Source organism: Peromyscus leucopus, chromosome 2 (genome assembly GCF_004664715.2).
Source record: "Peromyscus leucopus breed LL Stock chromosome 2, UCI_PerLeu_2.1, whole genome shotgun sequence".
Taxonomy (NCBI): Eukaryota; Metazoa; Chordata; class Mammalia; order Rodentia; family Cricetidae; genus Peromyscus; species Peromyscus leucopus.
The window spans coordinates 141,656,842-141,677,583 of record NC_051064.1 but is presented as its reverse complement, the minus strand read 5'-3'; the positions used below and the strand labels follow the sequence as shown (position 1 = coordinate 141,677,583).

The 20,742-nt window shown below is 55.4% G+C and overlaps 1 protein-coding gene across 8 annotated transcripts in view; it reads left to right on the top strand.

The window, feature by feature from the left end:
• Arhgef10l (Rho guanine nucleotide exchange factor 10 like) overlaps nt 1-20,742 on the top strand; it is a 153,054-nt gene that overhangs the window by 75,893 nt on the left and 56,419 nt on the right. For 4 of the 8 annotated variants that reach the window (XM_037203141.1, XM_028880724.2, XM_028880723.2 and 1 more), the window contains 10 exons: nt 426-595; nt 5,666-5,782; nt 8,418-8,526; nt 11,535-11,641; nt 11,973-12,050; nt 12,935-13,114; nt 14,025-14,141; nt 15,351-15,443; nt 15,965-16,138; nt 19,881-20,026. In XM_037203141.1, coding sequence (XP_037059036.1) covers nt 426-595; nt 5,666-5,782; nt 8,418-8,526; nt 11,535-11,641; nt 11,973-12,050; nt 12,935-13,114; nt 14,025-14,141; nt 15,351-15,443; nt 15,965-16,138; nt 19,881-20,026 — 1,291 coding nt within the window. Of the gene's footprint in view, nt 1-425; nt 596-5,665; nt 5,783-8,417; nt 8,527-9,656; nt 10,819-11,534; nt 11,642-11,972; nt 12,051-12,934; nt 13,115-14,024; nt 14,142-15,350; nt 15,444-15,964; nt 16,139-19,880; nt 20,027-20,742 lie in introns of those variants that run through there. The other 4 variants (XM_037203144.1, XM_037203143.1, XM_028880728.2 and 1 more) reach the window with 3 other exon arrangements.

The window sequence follows — 20,742 nt, the reverse complement described above, 5'->3', positions numbered from 1 at the left end:
CTTAAGTGAAGGTTCCTCTGGGACTCTGGGCCAGTTGCGCCCCCTCCTGGACCCTTGCAGACCACATGGACCACATGGGAGGGACACAGCATTAAGGAAGTCCAGCCCCTTCCTGTGTCTTCCCATTGATGCATTAGAAGTCTCCAGCAACCCAGGAGCATGCTAGCGTTCCAGTTAGACTCTGAGGTTCCCTCTCTCTCCTGAAAAAATGCCGAAGAGTGTTCTCACCCTGTTCTCAGGCCCTTCTTTCATAGAGAGGTGGAGGACATGCTGGCACTGTCTCTGAGGAAGTGGAACTGAGTCTGGGGCCAGACCAGCACACCTGCTCCGTCCTCCCTCCCTCCCTTTCTTACACCTTTACCCACTGGGGTTCCAGATCTGGGTAGCTGGGGCCTCCAGCTCACCAGATTGTCCCTGGCTGGCAGGGGCCGAGCGGGGCCTACTTTACGAAGATGTACATCGTGCTGGAGCACCACGTGAGGCTGAGGACCTAGGCTGGAGCTCCAGCGAGTTTGAGAGCTACAGTGAGGACTCAGGGGAGGAGGCCAAGCCAGAGGCAGGGCCCACCAAGCACCAGGGATCCTTCCAGCCCAAGGTGAGGAGCCTGGGGGGTATCTCTCAAGGTCTGGGCGCCCACACTCCTTCAGGAAGGGATGTGGGTGGTGAGGGCCGGGCACTAGAGCCCCATCTGGGCACCATCAGTTTCCTACAAGGGGCTTGGGTTACCATCCCAAGTTCGGAAGTCACCTGGGATCCCCTGTTTGGCTATGGAGGACCTGGAATGGAGGCAGGCACTCCCCTGTCTCCCGCAATTCTATGCAGACTAGGTAGGTCAGTGGCTCATGATGTTCATGGGCTTAGATTGGTCTTCAGAATTCTTCTAAACACAGCGGTCTGTGAAGCCCAGCCAAATGATTAGAGCTGGTCATTGGCTCATTCAACTCGGTTTTCCAGTCCTACCAGGTACATTCTCAGACCCAAACGGTACCATTTGCCCTGGGAGTGGACAGGTGATGGGGGAGTGTGAGCAGGGAACTGCACTGGAGCTGCACTGGCCCGGCATCTGCTTTCCGCCTGCCTGCGGCCTTTCTCCTGCCTGTTTCATGAGGAGCCACTGGGGTGGAGATCTGGTTCTTCCTCTCCTGTGCTCTTCCTGCTGCTCTCCTGTCCCATGCTGAGACTGAGAGTCAGTGGGTGACGATTAAGGGTCCTGCCTGACCAGAGGTGACAGGGGTCTCTCTTTAGACATGGGGGTGGGTGGGGTCCAGACTGGCTGGGATTAGTGGCTAGTTCCAGTTGCATCCACAGCTTCCTGCCTGTTCCTGGGTTTCAGGTACTCCCCCCCTCCCACCGGACGCCTGCCGGAAGTCAGAAAGTTCTCAGCTGTGGCAGCCGAACTAGTCCAGAAAGTCAGGACAGGCCATGGGAAGGAGCTTAATGCTCACTGGCCACCAAGCAGAGTTCTCAAGACCCTACTGTGTGCCAGGGCATCATCTTAGGTCATGCGGGGTAGTGTGGGTTCAAGAAGACCTGACCCGGGCTTGGTGGACCTTTATGGTCTGGGAGGAGATGCTGTGTATGACAGAGTTTGTTAAGACTGATAATAAGGACTAGGGCAGGCTCAGCAGAGTGTCAGTGCATTCTTAAGCTCCCATCCCCAGTGCCTCATAAACTGAGTGTGGTGGTGTATACCTGCAGTACCAACGCTGGCTTGGTGAAGGCAGGAGGATCCGAAGTTCAAGATTCTCATCTGCTACTTCGGAAGTTTGAGGCCAGCCTGGGCTACATGAGATCCTATCTTAGGAAAAAAAAAAAAAGATAAAAATGCCTTTCTGTTGAGATGAGGGGTCCTGCCCAGCAGCATGCCTGACATGTGTGGGGGACCAATGGGACAAGCCTGAGGGCTTGCACAGCCAGGTGAGAGTTAGGGGCAGGACTCTTGAGGCCTGAGGAGATGACCCTGATGCCTGTGGGCCAGAGAGACAGCCCAGGCTGGCCTGCGATTGTTTCCTGTTTTCAGAAGGGGTAGTATATGCTCCCTTAGAGAAGAGGTGCCCCCCAATTCCCTGAGTCACCTCTCTGTAGAGATCAGGGTTTGTCAGTCTCTGCTGCTCTGGATGGTGACGAGTAGACTATTGTGCCTTGGGCATCCTGTGGTCCTTCCTCATCACCCAGGGCCACTCCTACCTCCTCCTCCTCTGGGTTTTTCAAGACAGGGTTTCTCTGTGTAGCCCTGGCTGTCCCAGAGCTCATTCTGTAGACCAGGCTGGCCTCAAACTCAGAGAGCTGCCTGCCTCTGCCTACCTAGCAGAGGGATCAAAGGTGTGCGTCACCACACTGGCTCACTCCCACCTTCTTGACGGGGATCTGAGAGGGAACCTCAGAATCTCTGAGGGAAGGAGTGTGGAGATGGCAGACTTGTGCCACCCGACAGCAGGCCTTAGCCTTACATGACATCAAGGGTCCTGGTGGGAGCTGGTTGATATCACAGGTGCCAGGGGTCTGCTCCCAGGGACCCTGGCTCAGCGCTTGCCTTTTAAACCTCCTGCCCCAGGGGGTGCAAGTAGCCCCCACAACTTTAAGTAGTGCTGGAGTGGGCTTCTCCTACTCCATAGCCTGGCCTGGAGTAGGATCCGCGGCCTGCTGGCAACTTGTGCCCCTTAACAAACTCACTCTGGGGTAGAAGTTGGATGGCGCTTTGTTCTCTTCCTCAACAGTGTCCTATAGCGCAGTTTTAGGGATTTTTAACAGAAGGGCCTTTTCTCTATGCATCTGCTAAGGCCTGCATGTTTGCTGATGGCTGGTTCCCAGGGAGATGGAGGGTGTGTGTGGCTTCTCTCTCTGCTCTCTCTGCCTAGGGTTGCTGCCAAGCACTGCCGGTGGAGTTTCACCCTCCTGAGCTGCTGGGGCCCCTGCTCTCTGCCCGACCTTGCAGCCGCTGTGTGTTTCAAGGCCCCTGTTGCTTGCACATGTGCTGTGTGTGCTGCAGAGCTCTGGATGGCAGGCCTCTGGGGAAGCATTTTATCCTGTCCTTGGAGTCTGACGGCAACCCCAGCAATAAGCTAGCTAGTGGACTCCCTGCCTTAAGATGCCCAGGCCAACCAACTCCAGCTCCCCAAATGGACCAAAGTATCTGTAAACAGACCTTCTCAGGTGTGACCCAGGTGTGAGCAGCTACCTTGAGCTTTGTTGGTCCCCAGGTGACTGTTCTATTGGCCACCAGGGTCAGCGGGTGTTTGCTGGGCACGAGGAGGGCTGCCATGAGACCCTCTCTCTCAGCCTGTGACCTCTTTGTGACCAGTCACTGTGACCCAGCTAGGGCAGTCTGGGAAGGGTGGGCTCATTACAGAAGCACCTGCTATGGCCTCAGTCTCCTTCTGTTCAGCTCAGCCAGTGACCTTGGACCCTAATGCTTCCCTAGTCTTTTGACCCTCAGAGAGGGGAGGGGCCAGAAGGCCAAGGGGCTTGATGGTTTCATGCCGCAGCTGAACAGGGCTCAGGACAGAGCCCCCCGCTGCCCAGTGTGCTGGCAGTGAATGGCCAGTGTTGCTGGCAGAAAGAGTTTCACATTGATGAGTGAAGCTCAGGGAGGTTAGGAGACATGGTGGGGGTCACACAGCCAGTGAATGACAAGGCCAGGAATCAACTTCATGTATGGGTAAGAAGACCTTATCCATCTGTCTGTCTCCCATCTACTCATCCTCCATCCATTGATCCATCCATTTAGTGAATACAGAGGACTTACTGAGAGATGGGGTGCTAGTGGCTCCGCTTTGAATCATGACTAAGCTCTGGGCTTTACATGGGATGTCTGATGATGCTCTCAGCCATCTACGAAGCTAGGTGTCCAGAACTTCTCATGGTCATTTTACCAGCGAGAAAACTGCAACCTCAGAGAGGTCCAGAGACTTCCCAGGCTCGTAAGTGGGGAGCCCAGACTTGCGTGTTTGCCCACCTTCCTGCAGAGTCCCTGATCCATCTTTCGGTTAGTCTCTCTGTCCAGAAGAGCACCGTGTCTCTGTCGTCTGTGCGCTTCATCAGATGCCCTGTGGCTCACACAGGCCCTGTATTTAAATGTCCGCTTTTTCTGTCTGGCCATTCTCCAGATAGCATGTAAACCAGTCATCACCATTCAAGCTTTCATGCTGTGGCCCCTCCCTCCTTCCGTTCATCACACCCTCCCTCCCCTCCTCCCTCCCTCCCTCCCTCTTTCCCTCCCTCCCTCCTTCTTTCCCTCTCTTCCACCCATTCACCTTTTCCTCCAGTGGAATGCTGGGGTGAGCTTGGACTAGCTTGTCTGCATTACAAATCGATGTTCAATGGTGCTACTTTGGTAGCATGTGGCTAGCCAGGGTTGGGGGTTTCACACTGTGGAGATACCAAGACACAAGGCTTGTACCCCTGGGAGCTAGTTGGTAAGTATTTATCAACTCACCACTGCCTCTGGACATCCATCTGTCTCTCCAACATTCATTTGTCCAGCTATAGTTACCCAAACAAATGTAGCCAACTGCTTACCTATTCATTTGTTTGCCTGCTCATCCATCCACTTATCTATCCATCATCCACTCATCCACTCATTCATCCATCCACCCATCCACACACCCATCCATCCATCCACTCATCCATCCACTCATCCATCCATCCACCCACCCACCCATCCACTCATCCATCCACTCATCCATCCATCCACCCACCCACACATCCATCCACCCATCCATCCATCTATATATCCATCCACTCACCCATCAACATATCCACCCATCCACCCACCCACTCATTCATCCATCCACCCATCTTTCCATCCACTTATCCATCCATCTATTCATCCACTCACCCATCCATCCATCCATCCACCCACCCACTCATTCATCCACCCATCTTTCCATCCACTTATCCATCCATCCATCCATCCATCCATCCATCCATCCATCCATCCACTCACCCATCCATCCACCCATCCACCCATCCACCCACCCATCTATCCATGGGCCCTTGCACATGTCCATCAATCCATTTATCTCTATGTTGTCCACTCATCTGTCCAGCAATCCTCTAACCACTTATCCCTTTGTCCACATACCTGTTCATTGTCCCCACCCTGTCGTTCAGCCCATCCATCCCTTGTCAGCCTTCCATGTTAGAAGTTTCATTGTCAGGCCTGGGGTGAAGAGAAGACACAGTCTTCCAAGTATCATTCCGCCATGAGAGGGAGGCCTGGGCTCACTTCCCTCCCGACTCTGCTGCCCAGCAGCTGGGAATCCCGCAGCAGAGACCCCAGCAGCTGGGAATCCCTCAGCAGAGACCCCAGCAGCTGGGAATCCCGCAGCAGAGACCCCAGCAGCTGGGAATCCCTCAGCAGAGACCCAGCAGCTGGGAATCCCGCAGCAGAGACCCCAGCAGCTGGGAATCCCGCAGCAGAGACCCCAGCAGCTGGGAATCCCGCAGCAGAGACCCAGCTTCAGCTGCCTGGCATGCTGGGCTGGATCTGCAGGTGCAGGTTCCAGTTGGATACACCCAGACTGCTACCCATCTGCCTGCCCCGATTGTCCGTCTGCCACGTGACCTGAGTCTCCTTTTCCCCTGTTGTCTGTGTTTTGTCTCCTCGCTGTCCCGCCTGCTCTTCTCGCCTGCTCTCCTTCTGCCTGGCCGCTTGGGGCCCCAGCTTTCTCCAGACCTGACTAGGCTAAAGGAGAGATACGTCAGGACTAAGAGAGACATCTTGGCTTTGAGAGTTGGGGGTAGAGACATGCAGGAGCTGAAACTCAAGTGCGATTGTAAGGTACTGTCTGTCCCTTGCTCCTGGTCCCAGGGGGCCTTCCTGCTGGCCCACAGAGGAGGGTGGGTGTGAGCCTGGGGAGTCCACCCTTGATACTTGGGACCTGGCTGCACCTCACATCCGCACTGCAGAAGGGCAAACCCATGAGCCAGCTGTTCCTTCCACTTCCTGGTTCTTGTCTAGACCCCCACCCACATCCCCCACACCTGCCAGAGAGATACCAATGAACCACAAGAGCACCCAGTGGCGTTTCAAGCAAAGAGCCCCTACAATGACCTGGGGTTCTCCTTTTAAAAAATGTAGGTTCCTGGCCAGACCTAGCAGCCATGTGCCTGTAATCCCAGTACTTGGGAGACTGAGGAAGGAGGATTGGGAATTTAAGACCAGCTCGTGCTATATAGTAGGATTAGGCTTCTGGGTGATGCCGTTGACAGCAGTAGATGGCCTTAATTGAGCACCACATAGCATGGGCCTGTGGATCTGGGTTCAATCCCAGCCTCACTGCTTACCCTCTGAGTGACCCTGAGCAGACCCCTTGGCTTCAATGAGTCTCCATTTCTCTGTCGTAAGTAGTAGCGGCCCCAGGGTGGATGTGGAGACTGAATGATGAGGCCGGTAAGGTACTTGGTGATGTTTGGCTTTATGCGCTTAATGATGGTTGCCACTGTTATTGTACGGTCCCTGTGGCACCCAGAGATGGCTGTCTTTCCACTATCATTTAGTGCCAGGAGAGTAAGGAGTGGCTGGTGGTCAGCCTGGCAGTCCGCAGCAGCGCTGGGCTCCAGTCTGGTCATGCCAGGGTCTGAGTGCTGTCAATCTTACAGTTCTGCCCACTGCAGCAGAGCCAGGGCCAGCAGGAGGATGGGAGAGACCCCAGCAGACACCCATGAAGGTCGTAACCTAAGAAGGGAGCAAGGAGAGGAGCCAGGAGCCCATGGAGGGTAGACCACTTGGACCTGTGGCCCAGCTTGCACTGTGTGGAAGGGTGCGCATGCCAGGCCAGCTCAGGGAGCCTTCTGGGGTGTTCACCTGCTGCTCATCTTTGTTCAGAAAAACACCAAATGGAAAGGGCTCTGATGATTCCCTGAAGGCCACACTGAGGGATTCTGAGGATAGGCTCATTGATGGTTCCATCTAGGGTATAATCCCCCTAGTTGGATGTGTCCTAGAAGAGAGGTTCACCCATGTACAGTTTCTGGGGTTGACGTCTGTTCCCCCATTAGATTTTGTCTACACATATCCCTGCAGGCCAGAAGAGGGCACAAGATCTCCTTACAGATGGTTGTGAGCCACCATGTGGTTGCTGGGATTTGAACTCAGAAGAATAGCCAGTGCTTCTAACCTCTGAGCCATCTCTCCAGCCCCCTCTCCCCCATTAGATTTTCAAAGGCACTGATGACCCTTCCTACCAAGAGACCCAAATCACAGCTATGGCTACAGCAAGGGGTGGACACCCGCTTCCTCTTTGCCTTGTTTCCCGAAAGCCACCACTCTGTGTTAGTTCTCTAGCCTCAGCCCACTCCCTAGGTTCTCAGCCCCCCAGGTTCTCAGCCCCCCAGGCTCTAAGCCCCCAGGCTCTCAGCCCCCCAGCCTCTCAGCCCGCCTCCCCCAGGCTCTCAGCCCCCCAGGCTCTAAGCCCCCCAGGCTCTCAGCCCGCCTCCCCCAGGCTCTCTGTCTGTCCTCACTCAGACCCCATGGAGAAAAGTGTGTAGCCCTCCAGTTGGGAGCCAAAGAGCTGCTGGAGGTAGAAGCGAGGCCAGTGAATCCAGGGGAACCCTCACTTCCAGATTTGTATCTTCATCTTCATCAGAGTCTGAGGAAGGAGGGGGTTTCATGGAACATCCATAGCATGGCCGTGTGACTCTTCCCGTGAAATGAAGATTTCCAGTTCTTAGTCACACGGCATGTCCAGAGTGCCTGTTAGTCACATGTGGGCCCCATATCGGACAGTGCGGATACCCCACCCTTGTGGAACATTCTGATAGCGAATGTTGGTGGTGTTGAAAGTGTTGGCTGGGGCAGGGGCAGGGGCAGGGACAGCAGTTTTCCTCTGAGGGTCCTCGTGGCAGGTGTCTGCTTCCCACTCTGAGCATGTCACGGTCCTCTCACCTCAAGGCCTGCTTAGCTTGCTTTATTGGCAGCACCGGGCGTGGCTTCTGCATCCTGTGGCCTCAGTTTCCCCTCCCTGTGGGCAGAGGCTTGAACCTGGCTGTTGCGGATGAGGGGTGGGGCTCCTCACCTGGCTAGGCAGGGAGGGGGTCAGCCTTCAGGGACCTTCCCAGAGCTTGCCTGTTGAGTCTCTGCTCACCTGGGAAGGTAGCCTGTATGCTTCTGTCTGAGGTTCAGAGAGATGTCTACTTGCTCAGAAGTATTAGAGCGGGGTTTGAAGCTAGACCCAGCCCTTTTCCTACCCCATAACCTCCTTAGGTAGAGGGAAGAGGTCAGGCCCTCGCCTGCCCATGGAGGGACCCTGGAGCATGAGCACATCTCTCTCCCTGCATCTCTGGCCTCTGCTGCTCACCTATCCAGAACGGATGGAACAGGGCTGGCTGGCTGTGATGTCTGGGCTGAGGTCCCTTGAAGGCAGGGATGCCCAGCTCCCCTCAGCTTCTGATGAACCCCTTTTGCCTTTGCTCAGATGACCCAGCTCATGAAGGCCGCCAAGAGCGGGACCAGGGATGGGCTGGAGAAGACACGGATGGCCGTCATGCGTAAAGTCTCCTTTCTGCATAGGAAAGACGTCCTTGGTGAGCAGGGGCGTCACTCAGCAATGTCTTCGGGGTGTGGGGTGATGTCGCTGGTGCCTGGCCTTTTCTGAACTGAACCTCAAATGTCTGGGTTAGTTCCAGTTTGCTTCCCACACCTCTGACTGGCACGGCCAGTCTCTTCTGTGAGCTATGGGGCCTCCCTTCCGTGTGTGGCTAAGGCTGTTTCCCTCCTGCCTCCTGGTTCACCTGACTTTATCTAGAATGTTCTTTGTCCATTTCATCTCACCACTACTTACTGAATACCTGCTAAACACTGTCTTCAGTGAACCCACCAGAATTTTCTTCCAGGGGCTCCAGGTGCAGTAGGGCATGGGTCAGACTTGGGAGAGTGTGGAGATGAGCGTGGGTAGAGGTGAAAGATGAGGCAGAAGAATGGTTACAAGGCAGAGGAGAGTGGAACTCTAGGGCGAAGGTTGAGCATGCGCAAAGGCGTTGAGGGTCAACATTTACAGAGTGTCTGTTGGGTGCCTCACTTAATCTTCAGAGAGGACAAAGCAGGTGTAGAGGGGCATCATATCGCCAATCTGCAGATGAGGGGGACGGGTACAGAGAGGTCACAGATGTTCCTGAGGACACAGAGGCATGGGGGTGATAGAGGAGGCTGAGGTGAGAGGTCAGGGCTGGGTCAGTGTGGCTCTATGGGCCTGACCGGGCGCTTGCCCTTGCCCTTAAAGACACCAGGGTCACCAGGGTTTTAGACAGAAGTGTCCCGTGGTTGGATCTGATCAAGTGGCCATTTACTCGTTCATCGAACCATCTACTGTGGGCTACTAAGGATGGGAGCCCACAGTCCCGGGATACAGCTGTGAGTGGAGTGGCGATGAATTCTGTCCTGGATTCCGGCAAAGCTAATGCTCTGGTTGGAGTGATGGGAGGCGAAAGTGTGAGCAAATAGGGAATATAATGTCCAGTCACAATAGGCGCTCTGGGAGAAAGATATAGCCAGGGGGAGGGGGGGATGGAGCAAGGAAGGGCTGTATGGGGTGTGCCGAGAGCCTGGAGCCCTCTGATGAGGAGGCGTTTCAGCATCTGGGGTGAGTCATGCGGGAGGTTGTGGGGAGGGTTGGTTGGGGAAGTGACGCAGGTGGAGAGGGTCCTGTGGTGCCCTTTTTGCTACTCTCGTATTGGCTGCCTGGGCCTTCCTGGCTGGCACAGGCCTCCTGCACCTGCCAACCCAAGGCTTTGCCTGGGACCTGCCACTGGCAGGAGGTGAGGGTTCTGCTGCCCACATGCTCACCTGCCCAGCCGTGGTATTGGTTCTCCTCCCTGCCCTGGCCAGTCTTCCGAGATAACCCAGTTCCCGAGCCCCCACTCGGGTCTCCACCTCTTGTTTCTTGATGCCTCACTGATCCCCTCTTCAGATAATGTCCAGACTGGGGCCCTCAAAAGGTTCCCAGTAAGGCCCAGCACCGGTGACATGTTACATCTTTGGGGACAACAGACGAGAGTACAAGGGGACAAAGATGTAGGACAGTAGGTGTGTGGCCTGTGATGTCTGGGCAGAACTCTGAGGGTGCCAGACCTCGGGTGGGAGGCGGCCTTATCCGGGGAGTGCCTTCTGCTGGCCTCACACATGGACTGACGCTTAGAAGGAACATGGCTGCAAGCCAAGGAGAACCCGTAGCGCCTCCAGTTTCTTGGAAATTGTGCATTTTTGCTGTTCCGTGCCTCAGTTTCCTCCTTCATGCAATGGGACTAATAACAATTCCTGTCTCCTGAGGCCAAGGAGATGATGTCCATGTTGCACCCAGAAAGAGTTCTGCACGGTAGGCATTGTTCTCGACAACTGTCAGCCCTGGTGGCATTTGGTGCCAGGGTAGCATCATGCTGACTTGGGTCCTGCCCAGTCTCTCTGGCCTCACAGCTGGGACCTCACCCAGTTCTCGTAGAAGTAACTCTTTAACACTGGCTGAGCCAATCACCCCATGCCTCCTCTGCCTTTTGGGGGGCACTGGCTCCTGTAGGGGAGTACACAGGCTGGATGTTTCTGGGACACCCTCGCCACTCCGCCCACTAGCCCTGGGCCTAAAATGACCCTCCCCCAGAGGCGTTATTAATAGCTGGGCGGCTCAGATCACAGGGCAAGAATGTTACCCAGCAGCTCGTGGGGGAAGAGGAAGCCTCGGTGCCGGCGGCTGGGGTGGATGCGTGATGCCCGAGGCAATATGTGGGCCAGGCAGGAGGGCCTTCACCACCCCCACCCTCACCCCCATGCTATCATTCGCTGCCCGTCCTCCTCCTCCTCCTCTGTGTCCTCTGTGTCCTGCTCAGGTAAGGCCCGGCTGGGTGTCCTGCTTCTCCGGCGGCTGGGCTGGCTACTACTTCTCTTTTTCTGTCTCCTGCTTCCTGCTGTCCGTGGCTGCCATGGGCCCTGCAGCCTCTGAATAGCGGGGGCTCATCTCACGGGGGTCTCAGAGCCTGGGAGGACAACTCTTTGGCATCCTACCAGGCCTCCTTTTCTCCTTAGGGCCTTGGTTGCTGTTGGACTCTGTCTGCCGTGGGCTGAGGCCAGCCCCAGTAGCCTGGAGTCCCTGTCCCACCCAGCTAAGCCTGCTCTCTTTGGGGGGACATCTTTGCATTTTTAAAAATGAAAGAGCAAAGCTGATGAGTTGATTCTTCTTGGGCTGTATTTTCATCCCCCCTTTTGGCATCCAGATAAAAACTATTTTTAGTGCCCAGTGATGGGGACGTGAGTGGCTGGCCCATGCCAGGCTGGGGCAGGCAGAGTGGGCATGTCTCGGCCGGGACAGTGGCCCTGTGGGGTGCTGTTTTCTCATCCACCAACTCTCCCTCCTGCTCCCCGAGCCAAAGGCTCTCAGGGAGCAGCCGAGGACCATGGGGAGCCTGGGAGCTGGAGCTGACCCACTTGTCTCAGGGGCAGCTGTTCCCAGGTTTGATCCGGGGCCCTTTGGTTCTCATCTCCTGGGGCCTGGGCAGGAGGTGCCACCCCGACCTTAGCTGTGCTCCCCTCCCGTTTGTCTTTCCAGGTGACTCGGAAGAGGAAGATATGGGGCTCCTGGAGGTTGGTGTGACAGACTTCAAACCTCCAGCACCAGAGCTGGGCCCCATGCCGGATGGCTTGAGTCCTCAGCAGGTCTGTGGGGAGCGGGGGCATCTGCCAGCCTGCTGCATGGGGCTATGCTGGTTAGAATCTGAGGGCAAGTGACTATGAAGTGTATGTAGGGGGCGGCTTTCGCAGGGAACTGGCCTCCGTGTGTTCCATACAGGGTCTGGAGACGGTGAGGTCCGTGAATTTGGGATGCTTAAGACCCACTAGCTCTCTAACTAGCAGAGCAGGGGTGTCTCTTGGTCCCTCCCATGTGGCTCTGGGGCCCCCTTCTTCTCGCCTTTGGGATCCTTCATCCATCAGGGACTGGCTCGGCTCCTTGGATCCCACATCCTGACTGTGCTCTTGGCCCGAGCAGGTGGTCCGGAGACACATCTTGGGCTCCATCGTGCAGAGTGAAGGCAGCTATGTGGAGTCGCTGAAACGGATACTCCAGGTGAGACTCCAGAGGACTCGAGGGGTCTCTGGGATGAGAGCGGGAAAGGCTCTGGAGTCCTTTAAAAAGAACACTGGGGGACTGTGGTAGTTTTACAGAGAAGGGGCTAAAAGCCATTCCTGCTTCCGAGGAACAGCAGGACATGCAGGTCCGCCAGGGGTTTCCAAGGCCGCTGTCTGTAGTGAGAGCTGTATTCTGAAGCGAAACTGGGAATCTCTGAAATGAGAGAGCCAAGGCATGTGTTCCCTTTTGTGCCTGGAAGGGACTGTGTCTTCCTGGCCATTCAGATAACCCTCAAAGCAAGGGTGCAGGGGGGCGCGCCCTCTTCTTCACACGGGGGTGCCCAGTGACATGTATGTGGACCCTTGTCTGGTTTGGGTTTCCAAGACCTGGACTCCTCAGGGATGTTGGACTGGAGCTGCTGGTGTAGGAACAGTTTGGGACCCGTATGAAGGAGTTCAGGCATCATACAAAGTGTCTGGAGAGTGTAGTTCTGACTTTGAGAGTTCAGGGAACTGTGGTGACCTGAGACCTCACCGCTCAGCTACACAGATGGCTCTGAGCTTCCCCCCGGCCAGCCCTGGCCCTGAGCCACCTACCCAGAGTCCTCACACACAGATGGTGTAGAAGTGATCCTCTTGCTCCCAAGGCAGCTTAACACAGAAGTTCCCGGGTGGGAGGCGTTGTGGAGTGACAGACAGGGCAGAAATGTCACATTCAAGGAGAACCGTCTAGAAACATCCATGAACAAGGCAGGATGCTTTTACCTGCATCAGGAAGGCCCCACTGGGCAGGGCGGGGGGGTCTGCTCAGTTCCCAGCCTGCTTTGTCTAGGTGGCCTTGAAGATAGCTGGTCTCATTCTCGCTCCCACCCATCCTGGCAGGATTACCGTAACCCACTCATGGAGATGGAACCCAAGGCCCTGAGCGTCCGCAAGTGTCAGGTGGTCTTCTTCCGCGTTAAGGAGATTCTGCACTGTCACTCCATGTTCCAGATCGCCCTGTCCTCCCGTGTGGCCGAATGGGACTCCACTGAGAAGATTGGGGACCTCTTTGTGGCCTCAGTAGGTGTTTCTACTTAGATGAGCTGGTCCAACCTCCACCCTCACCTGGTTGCCTTGTCTAAGTCAATGATATCAGAGTCATTATGTCCTGCACTAGAGGTTGGGCATGACACCTTGATGTCCTGTAAGAGGTGTGCCAGGCCAAGACAATGTTGAAGCCAGGATATAGTGGCAGCATTGCTCAGAGACCAACCTCATGGGCAGCCCTGAACACAGTGTCGGTTCCTGTCTAAGCATACCAGGAGTGATCAACGAGGCTTGCACATGCTGGCCCAGGCTGCATTTGTAGCTCCAGGACGAAGCCTCAGGATCTGGGGGAAGAGCCCTGGATCACGGTGTAGGGTCATGGTTCCAGTTTGGTTTCACAGCCTCAGGCAGGTCTTGGGATGTCTCTGGGCTTAGATTCCATACCTGTGGAATGAGGAGTGTACTGGAGTCCTGCTTGTCAAACTGAAACCCTCAGATTTCAGAGAGGGAGTGGGTGAGAAATGGTCCAGCCAACTTGGCTGGGTTGTAAGCCTCTGGGTTCCACTCGTGGGAAGGGTAGTTTGAGGATGACAGTGCTTGGGAGAGCTTAGATGTGACATCCCAGGTGGGCGTGCCTGGGGCCCCGTGGTGAGAGATCTGTAGCTTTGCTGTTGGTGCATCTCCTCAGCGAGGGTTCAGGAACATTTCATTTCCTGGCCAGGGTAAGGAAATAGATGGCGCCCAGACAGCATCCCTGCCCTAGGCTGCCTTCTCTCGGGTGGGTTCTGAGTTGCTGTAGAAAAACTCTCTGTTTCCTGTCACCTCGAGACAATCTTCCCAGCTCCGAGACTCCTTCCCGGAGCAGGGTCTCAGAAGCATGGTAGGGTGGGTGCAGCTGCCTCCTCCACCATGTTGATGCAGCTCCTGTTCCTGCTTCTTACAGTTCTCCAAGTCCATGGTCCTAGATGTCTACAGCGACTATGTGAACAACTTCACCAACGCCATGTCCATCATCAAGAAGGCCTGTCTCACCAAGCCAACTTTCCTCGAGTTCCTCAAGGTAGCCTAGGGCCATGCAGTCTGCACTCACAAGGGATGGACTCGGGGAGGTGCCTCAGGAGAGAAGGGACATTGTCGAGCCAACTTTGGCATCACAGCGAGATTATCTAGGAACCCAGTCTCCAGGGAGGTATCCCTTCTTGCCCTGAGAGGAAGGTGCGAGGGTTAAGGGGTCTGTGCAGTCAGCTCACGAGCCTGGAGCCCAACAGGGTGCAGGGCAAACCTGGCACACAGATGCATCTGTGGTGGGTACCACAGGGTTGGCCTGTGTTCCCATGGCCTGTGGCTTCCTTGTTTGTGAGGTGACATGGGCATCGCCAGGTCTTGGACTTCACCCAGGAGCAAAAAGGGTTCAAGACTTTGGGAAGCTACAGAACTCTTTAGCTGTGGTCAGGCTCCAAGATCCTCTGCGGTGGAGTGCTGTGGGTGAGGGGCACAGCCCTGCATCCAAAAGAGGACACAGGGGGATGACATGTTGGGGCTTTGGCAGGAAAGCTCTCTGCCCCACTGATGAAGACGTGGACCCGGGATGCTTTCTCAGGGGGAACCATTTGATATGGGTCTTGGGGAAAGACAGTCGAGGACTGTTTCCAGAGCGAAGACTGACAAGAGTAAGAGGCAGGAATGTGGGAGCAGGCAAGGCTGGGAGGATTCTGGGAGCATGGGTACCCCATAAACAATGCTCCCTGGGGCGGTGTAGTTTAGTTTGGGCTCCTGGATCTTCAGGCCATGGATGAGATAAGAATATTTAAAGCATTGGGAGCCACGGAAGAGCTTTGAGCTGGGGCATGGAAGCTGATGGGGAAGTCGTGAGGTTGCCAGGGATATGGGCCAGGACCCACATGACACGTGGGTGGAGTAAACAGGCAGGTGTGAGGTAGGACAGGGCGACCCCATGCTCACCCTCGCCCTGGCCCAGGCCTCTGCTCTTAGTTTACACAGAGGGAATGATAATGTTGGTTCCTTATAGACGGCAGTGAGTAAACTGTTGGATTGTTCGGTTTTGCCTTCCTTCAGTGGCTGTTCAGGTTCTCCGAGGGTGTGGCTTCCATAGGGTAGTGCCATGGTGGGAGGGTCCCTGACTGTGGATTTCAGGTTGAACAGGTCCTGGAGCCCAGGGAGAGGTTCCCAGGATGGGGACTAGGTCTGGACCCTGGCACTGGACCCCTGCTGTGGAAGATTGACAAGTGTCACGGCCTTGTCCCCGCAGCGGCGGCAGGTATGCAGTGCGGACCGAGTCACCCTCTACGGGCTGATGGTGAAACCTGTTCAGAGATTTCCGCAGTTCATCCTCCTGCTCCAGGTACTGCCTGGGACTCCCCAAGGGTCGGGGGAGGGCTGTGGGTCGGGGGTCCATTGGATCTCATCTCTGGCCCTCTGCTGTTTGGGGGCTTGCTTTATCTTTGTCGACTTCGAGAGGGCAGCCTGTTGTGCTTAGCAGCATTTAAAAAAGAAGATTCACTTTATTTAAATTATATATATGGATGTGTGTCTGTGTGTGGGCATGTGTAAGTGCATGCTGGTACGTTGGAGGCCGGGGCGTTGGATCCAATAGTGCTAGAATTACAGGCAGTTTTGGGTCATCTGATATGGATGTTGGGAAATTGAAATTGGGTCTTCTGCAAGAACCGGAAGCTTTCTTATTCAATGAGCCATCTCTTTAACGTGTGTGTGTGTATGTGTGTGTGTTGTGTGTGTGTGTGTGTGTCATGTGTGTGTGTGTGTTCACAGTGTGTGTGTGTGTGTTCACAGTGTGTGGGTGTGTGTGCATGCAGAGCACATGTGTGGGGCATGTCTTATTCGTGCTCTCTCTGGCCCCGGCAGGACATGCTGAAGAACACTCCTCGAGGCCACCCTGACAGGCTGTCGCTGCAGCTAGCCCTCACGGAGCTGGAGACGCTGGCTGAGAAGCTGAATGAACAGAAGCGGCTGGCCGACCAGGTGGCAGAGATCCAGCAGCTGACCAAGAGCGTCAGTGACCGCAGCAGCCTCAACAAGGTGGGTGTGCGCTTAGCCCTTGGGTCCCCTTGCGCATCGGGGCCTCACCTGCCTCACCTGCTGCTTCTGCAGCTTTCCTGGGGTCACTTACTGGGTGGCAATGTTCTCTGAGGGAGGGGAGCCTGATCCACTGGATCATTGTGATTCATGTTATTTTAGGACAAAAGAAAGTTTTGTTCATTAGTCTAGTTACCAGGACAGAAACCAGAGACTGGACACTAGTATCGTAGTTAAGTGAATGGATTCTGAAATCTCCATCTAAATCAGATTTATATTTTATTTTATTTTATTTTTGAGACAGAGTCTCATGTATCCCAGGGTAGTTTCAAACTCACTCTGTAGCTGAGGAGGATTTTGAAATTCTGATCCTCCTGCCTCTACTTCCCCAGGATGGGATTACATGCATGTACCTCCATGCCCAGTTTATGCATGTTGGGGATTGAACCTAGGATTTTAGGCATGTTAGTCAAGTGCTCTATCCACTGAACCCCCCCCCCCCCCCCCCCAGCCTCAGTGCAATTTTTAGCCAGTGTGCTGGTGAACACCTGTGATTCTGGTGCTTGGGAGACAGAGGCAGAGAGAGAGCAGGAGTTTCAGGTCAGCCAGGGCTACATAGGGAGTTCCAGGGCAGCCAGACATATGTACAGAAGAGGGGACAAGGCCAGGTGCTGGAGGCTGCAGGCTCTGTTTTCCTGGCACGTGTGGAGTGTGAGTCCCTCACTGCCCGGCGCAGGCCTGCAGATCCTACATCTGGCGGGAGGGTGGAGGTGGAAAGGAATGGTCTGCAAGTGAGGTGACCTTGCCAGGGCTTACGAGATGGTTGTTTCCGGAGAGGCCACGTGGTGTGAGGTCACAGGAAATGTTCGATGTTCTGGGGAGTCCCAATGCAGAGCTGAGGCTAGCGGCTGGCTCTTCCTGGAAGGGGATTTCAGCAGTGTGGAGAGAGTGTCCACTGTCTGGGAGGGTGGCCTGGGGGACAGCAGTGTGGAGAACTCTCAGCTGGGACTGCTGGCCTTGACTTTTGTTGTTGACCTTCGTCAGGTCATGGAATCAGGCCGGGCTGGGTCACCTGAGGTCCTGAAGTCCTGAGCGTCAGGCACTCCCATAGCTGCTCTGCCCGGGCCACAGGCAGGCTGCAGGCCTGTTTGGGCCCACATTGTTCTTTTAAGAAAGTGGAAGTCATTGGCAGCATTTAAAAATTGGGACGTGCCATAGACCTCAGATTCGAGGAACTTTCCCTGAGGGCTGGAGAGCTGGTGCAGCAGTCGCCCTCTGTGGTTCCCTTCACCTGAGAGCGGTTGCCCACTTCCGTTTGATCTTACTGTCCTTCCTCACTGAGGGCACGTGTTGGCTTGAAGACATCTGGTTTGTTCACCTGTCTGGGAGCCGGGGATTTGGGTGTGTGGCAAGGAGAAAGGGGAACAGGGCCCTCCCCTGGGGGGAGCGTCCCATTCAGGATTGCCCAGGGTAGCTCCTCCAGGGATCATCCCCCGCCCCTCTGGACAGTGCAGACCCCCCCATGCCCCAAGCCTGCTGTTTTAGAATACAAGGAAGGCATCAGTTCCCGAAGCTGCCTGTGCTTGCCTTTGTGTTGGAGAGGTTTCTTCTAGCAGCAGATGGTGCCTGGCAGGCCAGAGACGTCTGTTGTTCCTGCCCTGGAAAGAGCTGTGTGTCCTCTTCCACTGCCCGTCCCCACCCCCACCCCAACACCCAGATGTAGCAGGAGGGAGTCAGCCAGACCCGTTTGCCATCAGGCTAGAGGATGGATGATCTGAGCCTCAGTTTCCCCCTCCACTGAGTAAAGGGTGAGCTGGGCAGGTGTGGATGCTAATGTGGAGAGGGTGTCAGCTGCACACTGTGGGGTTCCCCCCTCCCCACCCCGTCCAGGGGACTCTTTGGACAACCTGGAGCAGTTGAGGATCACATCAGTGGCCGTTCTCCGGCCATCACCCGGAGAGAAGGGGAAATGAAACTGGGAGAGGCAGAAACAGACCCATGAGCTGTTTTTAAACAGCCGACTCAGGAGCCTCCAGAGGGGTGCTGGTGCAATGGTTTTCCTTTTCCTTTTTAATCTGCGTAAGGGACAGGGCCTACGGCGTGAAGCCCAAGGGACTTTCCTCTCCCCAGCGTAGGTCCTGGCAATGGCGGCTGCCTGGGTCGTGTTGTCTTGAGCCGGGTCCGCCTTGTTTATGGACACTGTGCGGAGAAGCGGGGCCGCCGCAATGGCGGGGCCTCCAGAGACCTTGGGGCTCCTGTAAGGTGGGAACAGTGAGACTGCTCCCACTCCTGTTGAGCCAGGCGCTGCCACGCAATGCAGGGAGACAAGGCGGCGGGTGTGTGTGTGTGTGTGTGTGTGTGTGTGTGTGTGTGTGTGTGTGTGTGTCATCCTGTGTAGGGGCCGTGGGGGGCGCGGTGGGCGCTGCACACCTCAGGGCTGCTGAGCTGATACATGCAGCGTGCTTCTGAGTCCCACAGTGCCCACCACACAGCAATGTCCACGCCACCAGGACCTTAGTTTGTGCGTTCACTTGAGGGGTGCTCTGAGAAGCCAGGTCCTCTTCAAGGGACGCCAGCGGGGATGGGTTGGGACCAAGACTGTCCGAGTCACACTATTCAGTAACAGATTTCACTGGATCCTCCCCGACCCACTTAAAACAAAAAAACTCCAGAAGGAAAAAGTCATTTCTCAGAGGGATTTTGGATGGGGGCCCCTGTGAAGTGGGGTGGGCTTGGTCAGGTGCTTGGGGTCTGAGAGTCTTTGATCTCCCAAGAATAGGCGTTGATGACCAGCAGATCTATATACATCCCCTCACAAGGCTGTGCAAGGGATGATGTTGGGCTGATGCCGTTCAACAGTTCATGGTGAAGCCGTGGGGCTCCTTCCAGGTCAGGTGTCCCCAGAAAGTTAAGTCTCTCTGTGACAAAGACGGTCTTGAACAGCGGCACTGAAACAGGGTCCTCTGTGGGCACCCACTGCACATCGAATGCAGGGCATCTTGTGCCCGCCCAGGGCTCCAGGCCTGTTTAATGTGCTCTGCTGTGGCCTTGAAGTTCAGGCTGACCTTTGAACCCGTGTTTGCCTGGCGTAGTGGCTTTGTGTGTTGCTTGACTCGGTGATACCATGTTCATTACTCGGGTGATCTGAGCAGTGGAGATACTGAGGGAACTGAGGTTCCAGCTGAAGTGTCCTGAGACTGCCCAACCAGGGCATGTAGGAGCTGCTCAGAGACAGTGTCTGTGTGGTGAAGGTCATCATGCGATCACGATACATGGGGATGATGGCAGAAGCCAGCTCACTTGAAAAAGAGGCTGCTGGGCTCTGGCCAGGGTGGCTAGGCAAGGTCTCCAGGGTCTCCCTGAAGTAGAGAACCCAATGTGTGTGCCCTGGTCTTCCCTGTCTAGCGTACCTTGTTATCTAGTGATAGGTGTTGGCTCTGGGTCCTCCTCTACCTCTCCCAGCTGCCCCCTTAGTTTCTCTTTGTCTACAGAGTCTCTAGCCCAGGCTATCCTCAAATTCCTGCTGTTTTTGAGAAGTCTCTTTGCATAGTCCAGGCTGGCCTGAACCTCATGGTCCTACCCCCACCCCTGAGTGCTGGGGTTACTGTAGGCTTACATCACCACACAGAGTCTTGGTCTCCTTTTCTGGAAGATGGGAGAGGTTCTGAACCTCTGGCCTGGCTGTCTGCGAAGCATCCTAGATCGTGACATGGATGTTGACCTTCTCTGTCCCTTCCTTCTGCAGCTGTTGACCTCTGGCCAGCGGCAGCTGCTTCTGTGTGAGACCCTGACTGAGACGGTGTATGGAGACCGTGGGCAGCTGATCAAGTCCAAGGAACGCAGGGTCTTCCTACTCAATGACATGCTGGTCTGTGCCAACATCAACTTCAAGTAAGAGCCTGGAGTGGGGTGGGGCACCTCCTTCTCAGAGGATCCTTGTTGTCTCCCCTCTCCCCAGCCTCGGCGCCACGGTCCTACTGTAGCCCTGATTAGGTCTCAGATACTTGGCCTTCCTCGCACCTCCCTCATCCCCTGCTTTGTCCTTGGCCCCTAATGCCAGAAGGATTTGGACTAGTCAGGGGCATCCTCTGACCCCAGACTCATCATCATTCACAGCCTAGGGCCACGTGCTACAAGACTCTGATCTTAGTAGGTCTGTGTGCTACAGACTCTGATCTTAGTAGCTGAGCCTGCAACCTTGAAATTGAAGAGGGTTTTCCTTGTGTCTAAGCCAAACTCCTGTTGCTTTAGCTCACATGGGGTTCCCATATCTCAGAGCTGCTTGTACCCCTGGCCCCAACCCCTTCCCCCCAGCAGTTTCTGTCTGTAGGAACATGGTTTCCAGCCCATGGGAGGCTGGAACGCAGAACTGGGCTGTGGGCTTAGCCTGAGATAGCAGAAACTGAGGCTGGTGGGAGGAAGGTGGTCTGTGGCTGTGTTAAGTGGCCGGGACCTCACATTTGGTTGGCACAGGAGTCCACACAAACGTCAAGACCTTTGGCTTCACTTGACTGTTTGGGTGATGTAATATATGGGGCCACGTTGCCCCAGGCCATGAGAGCTAGAATCTGGGTCCTGTGCTCCGCAATTCTCCTGACCTCACCCAG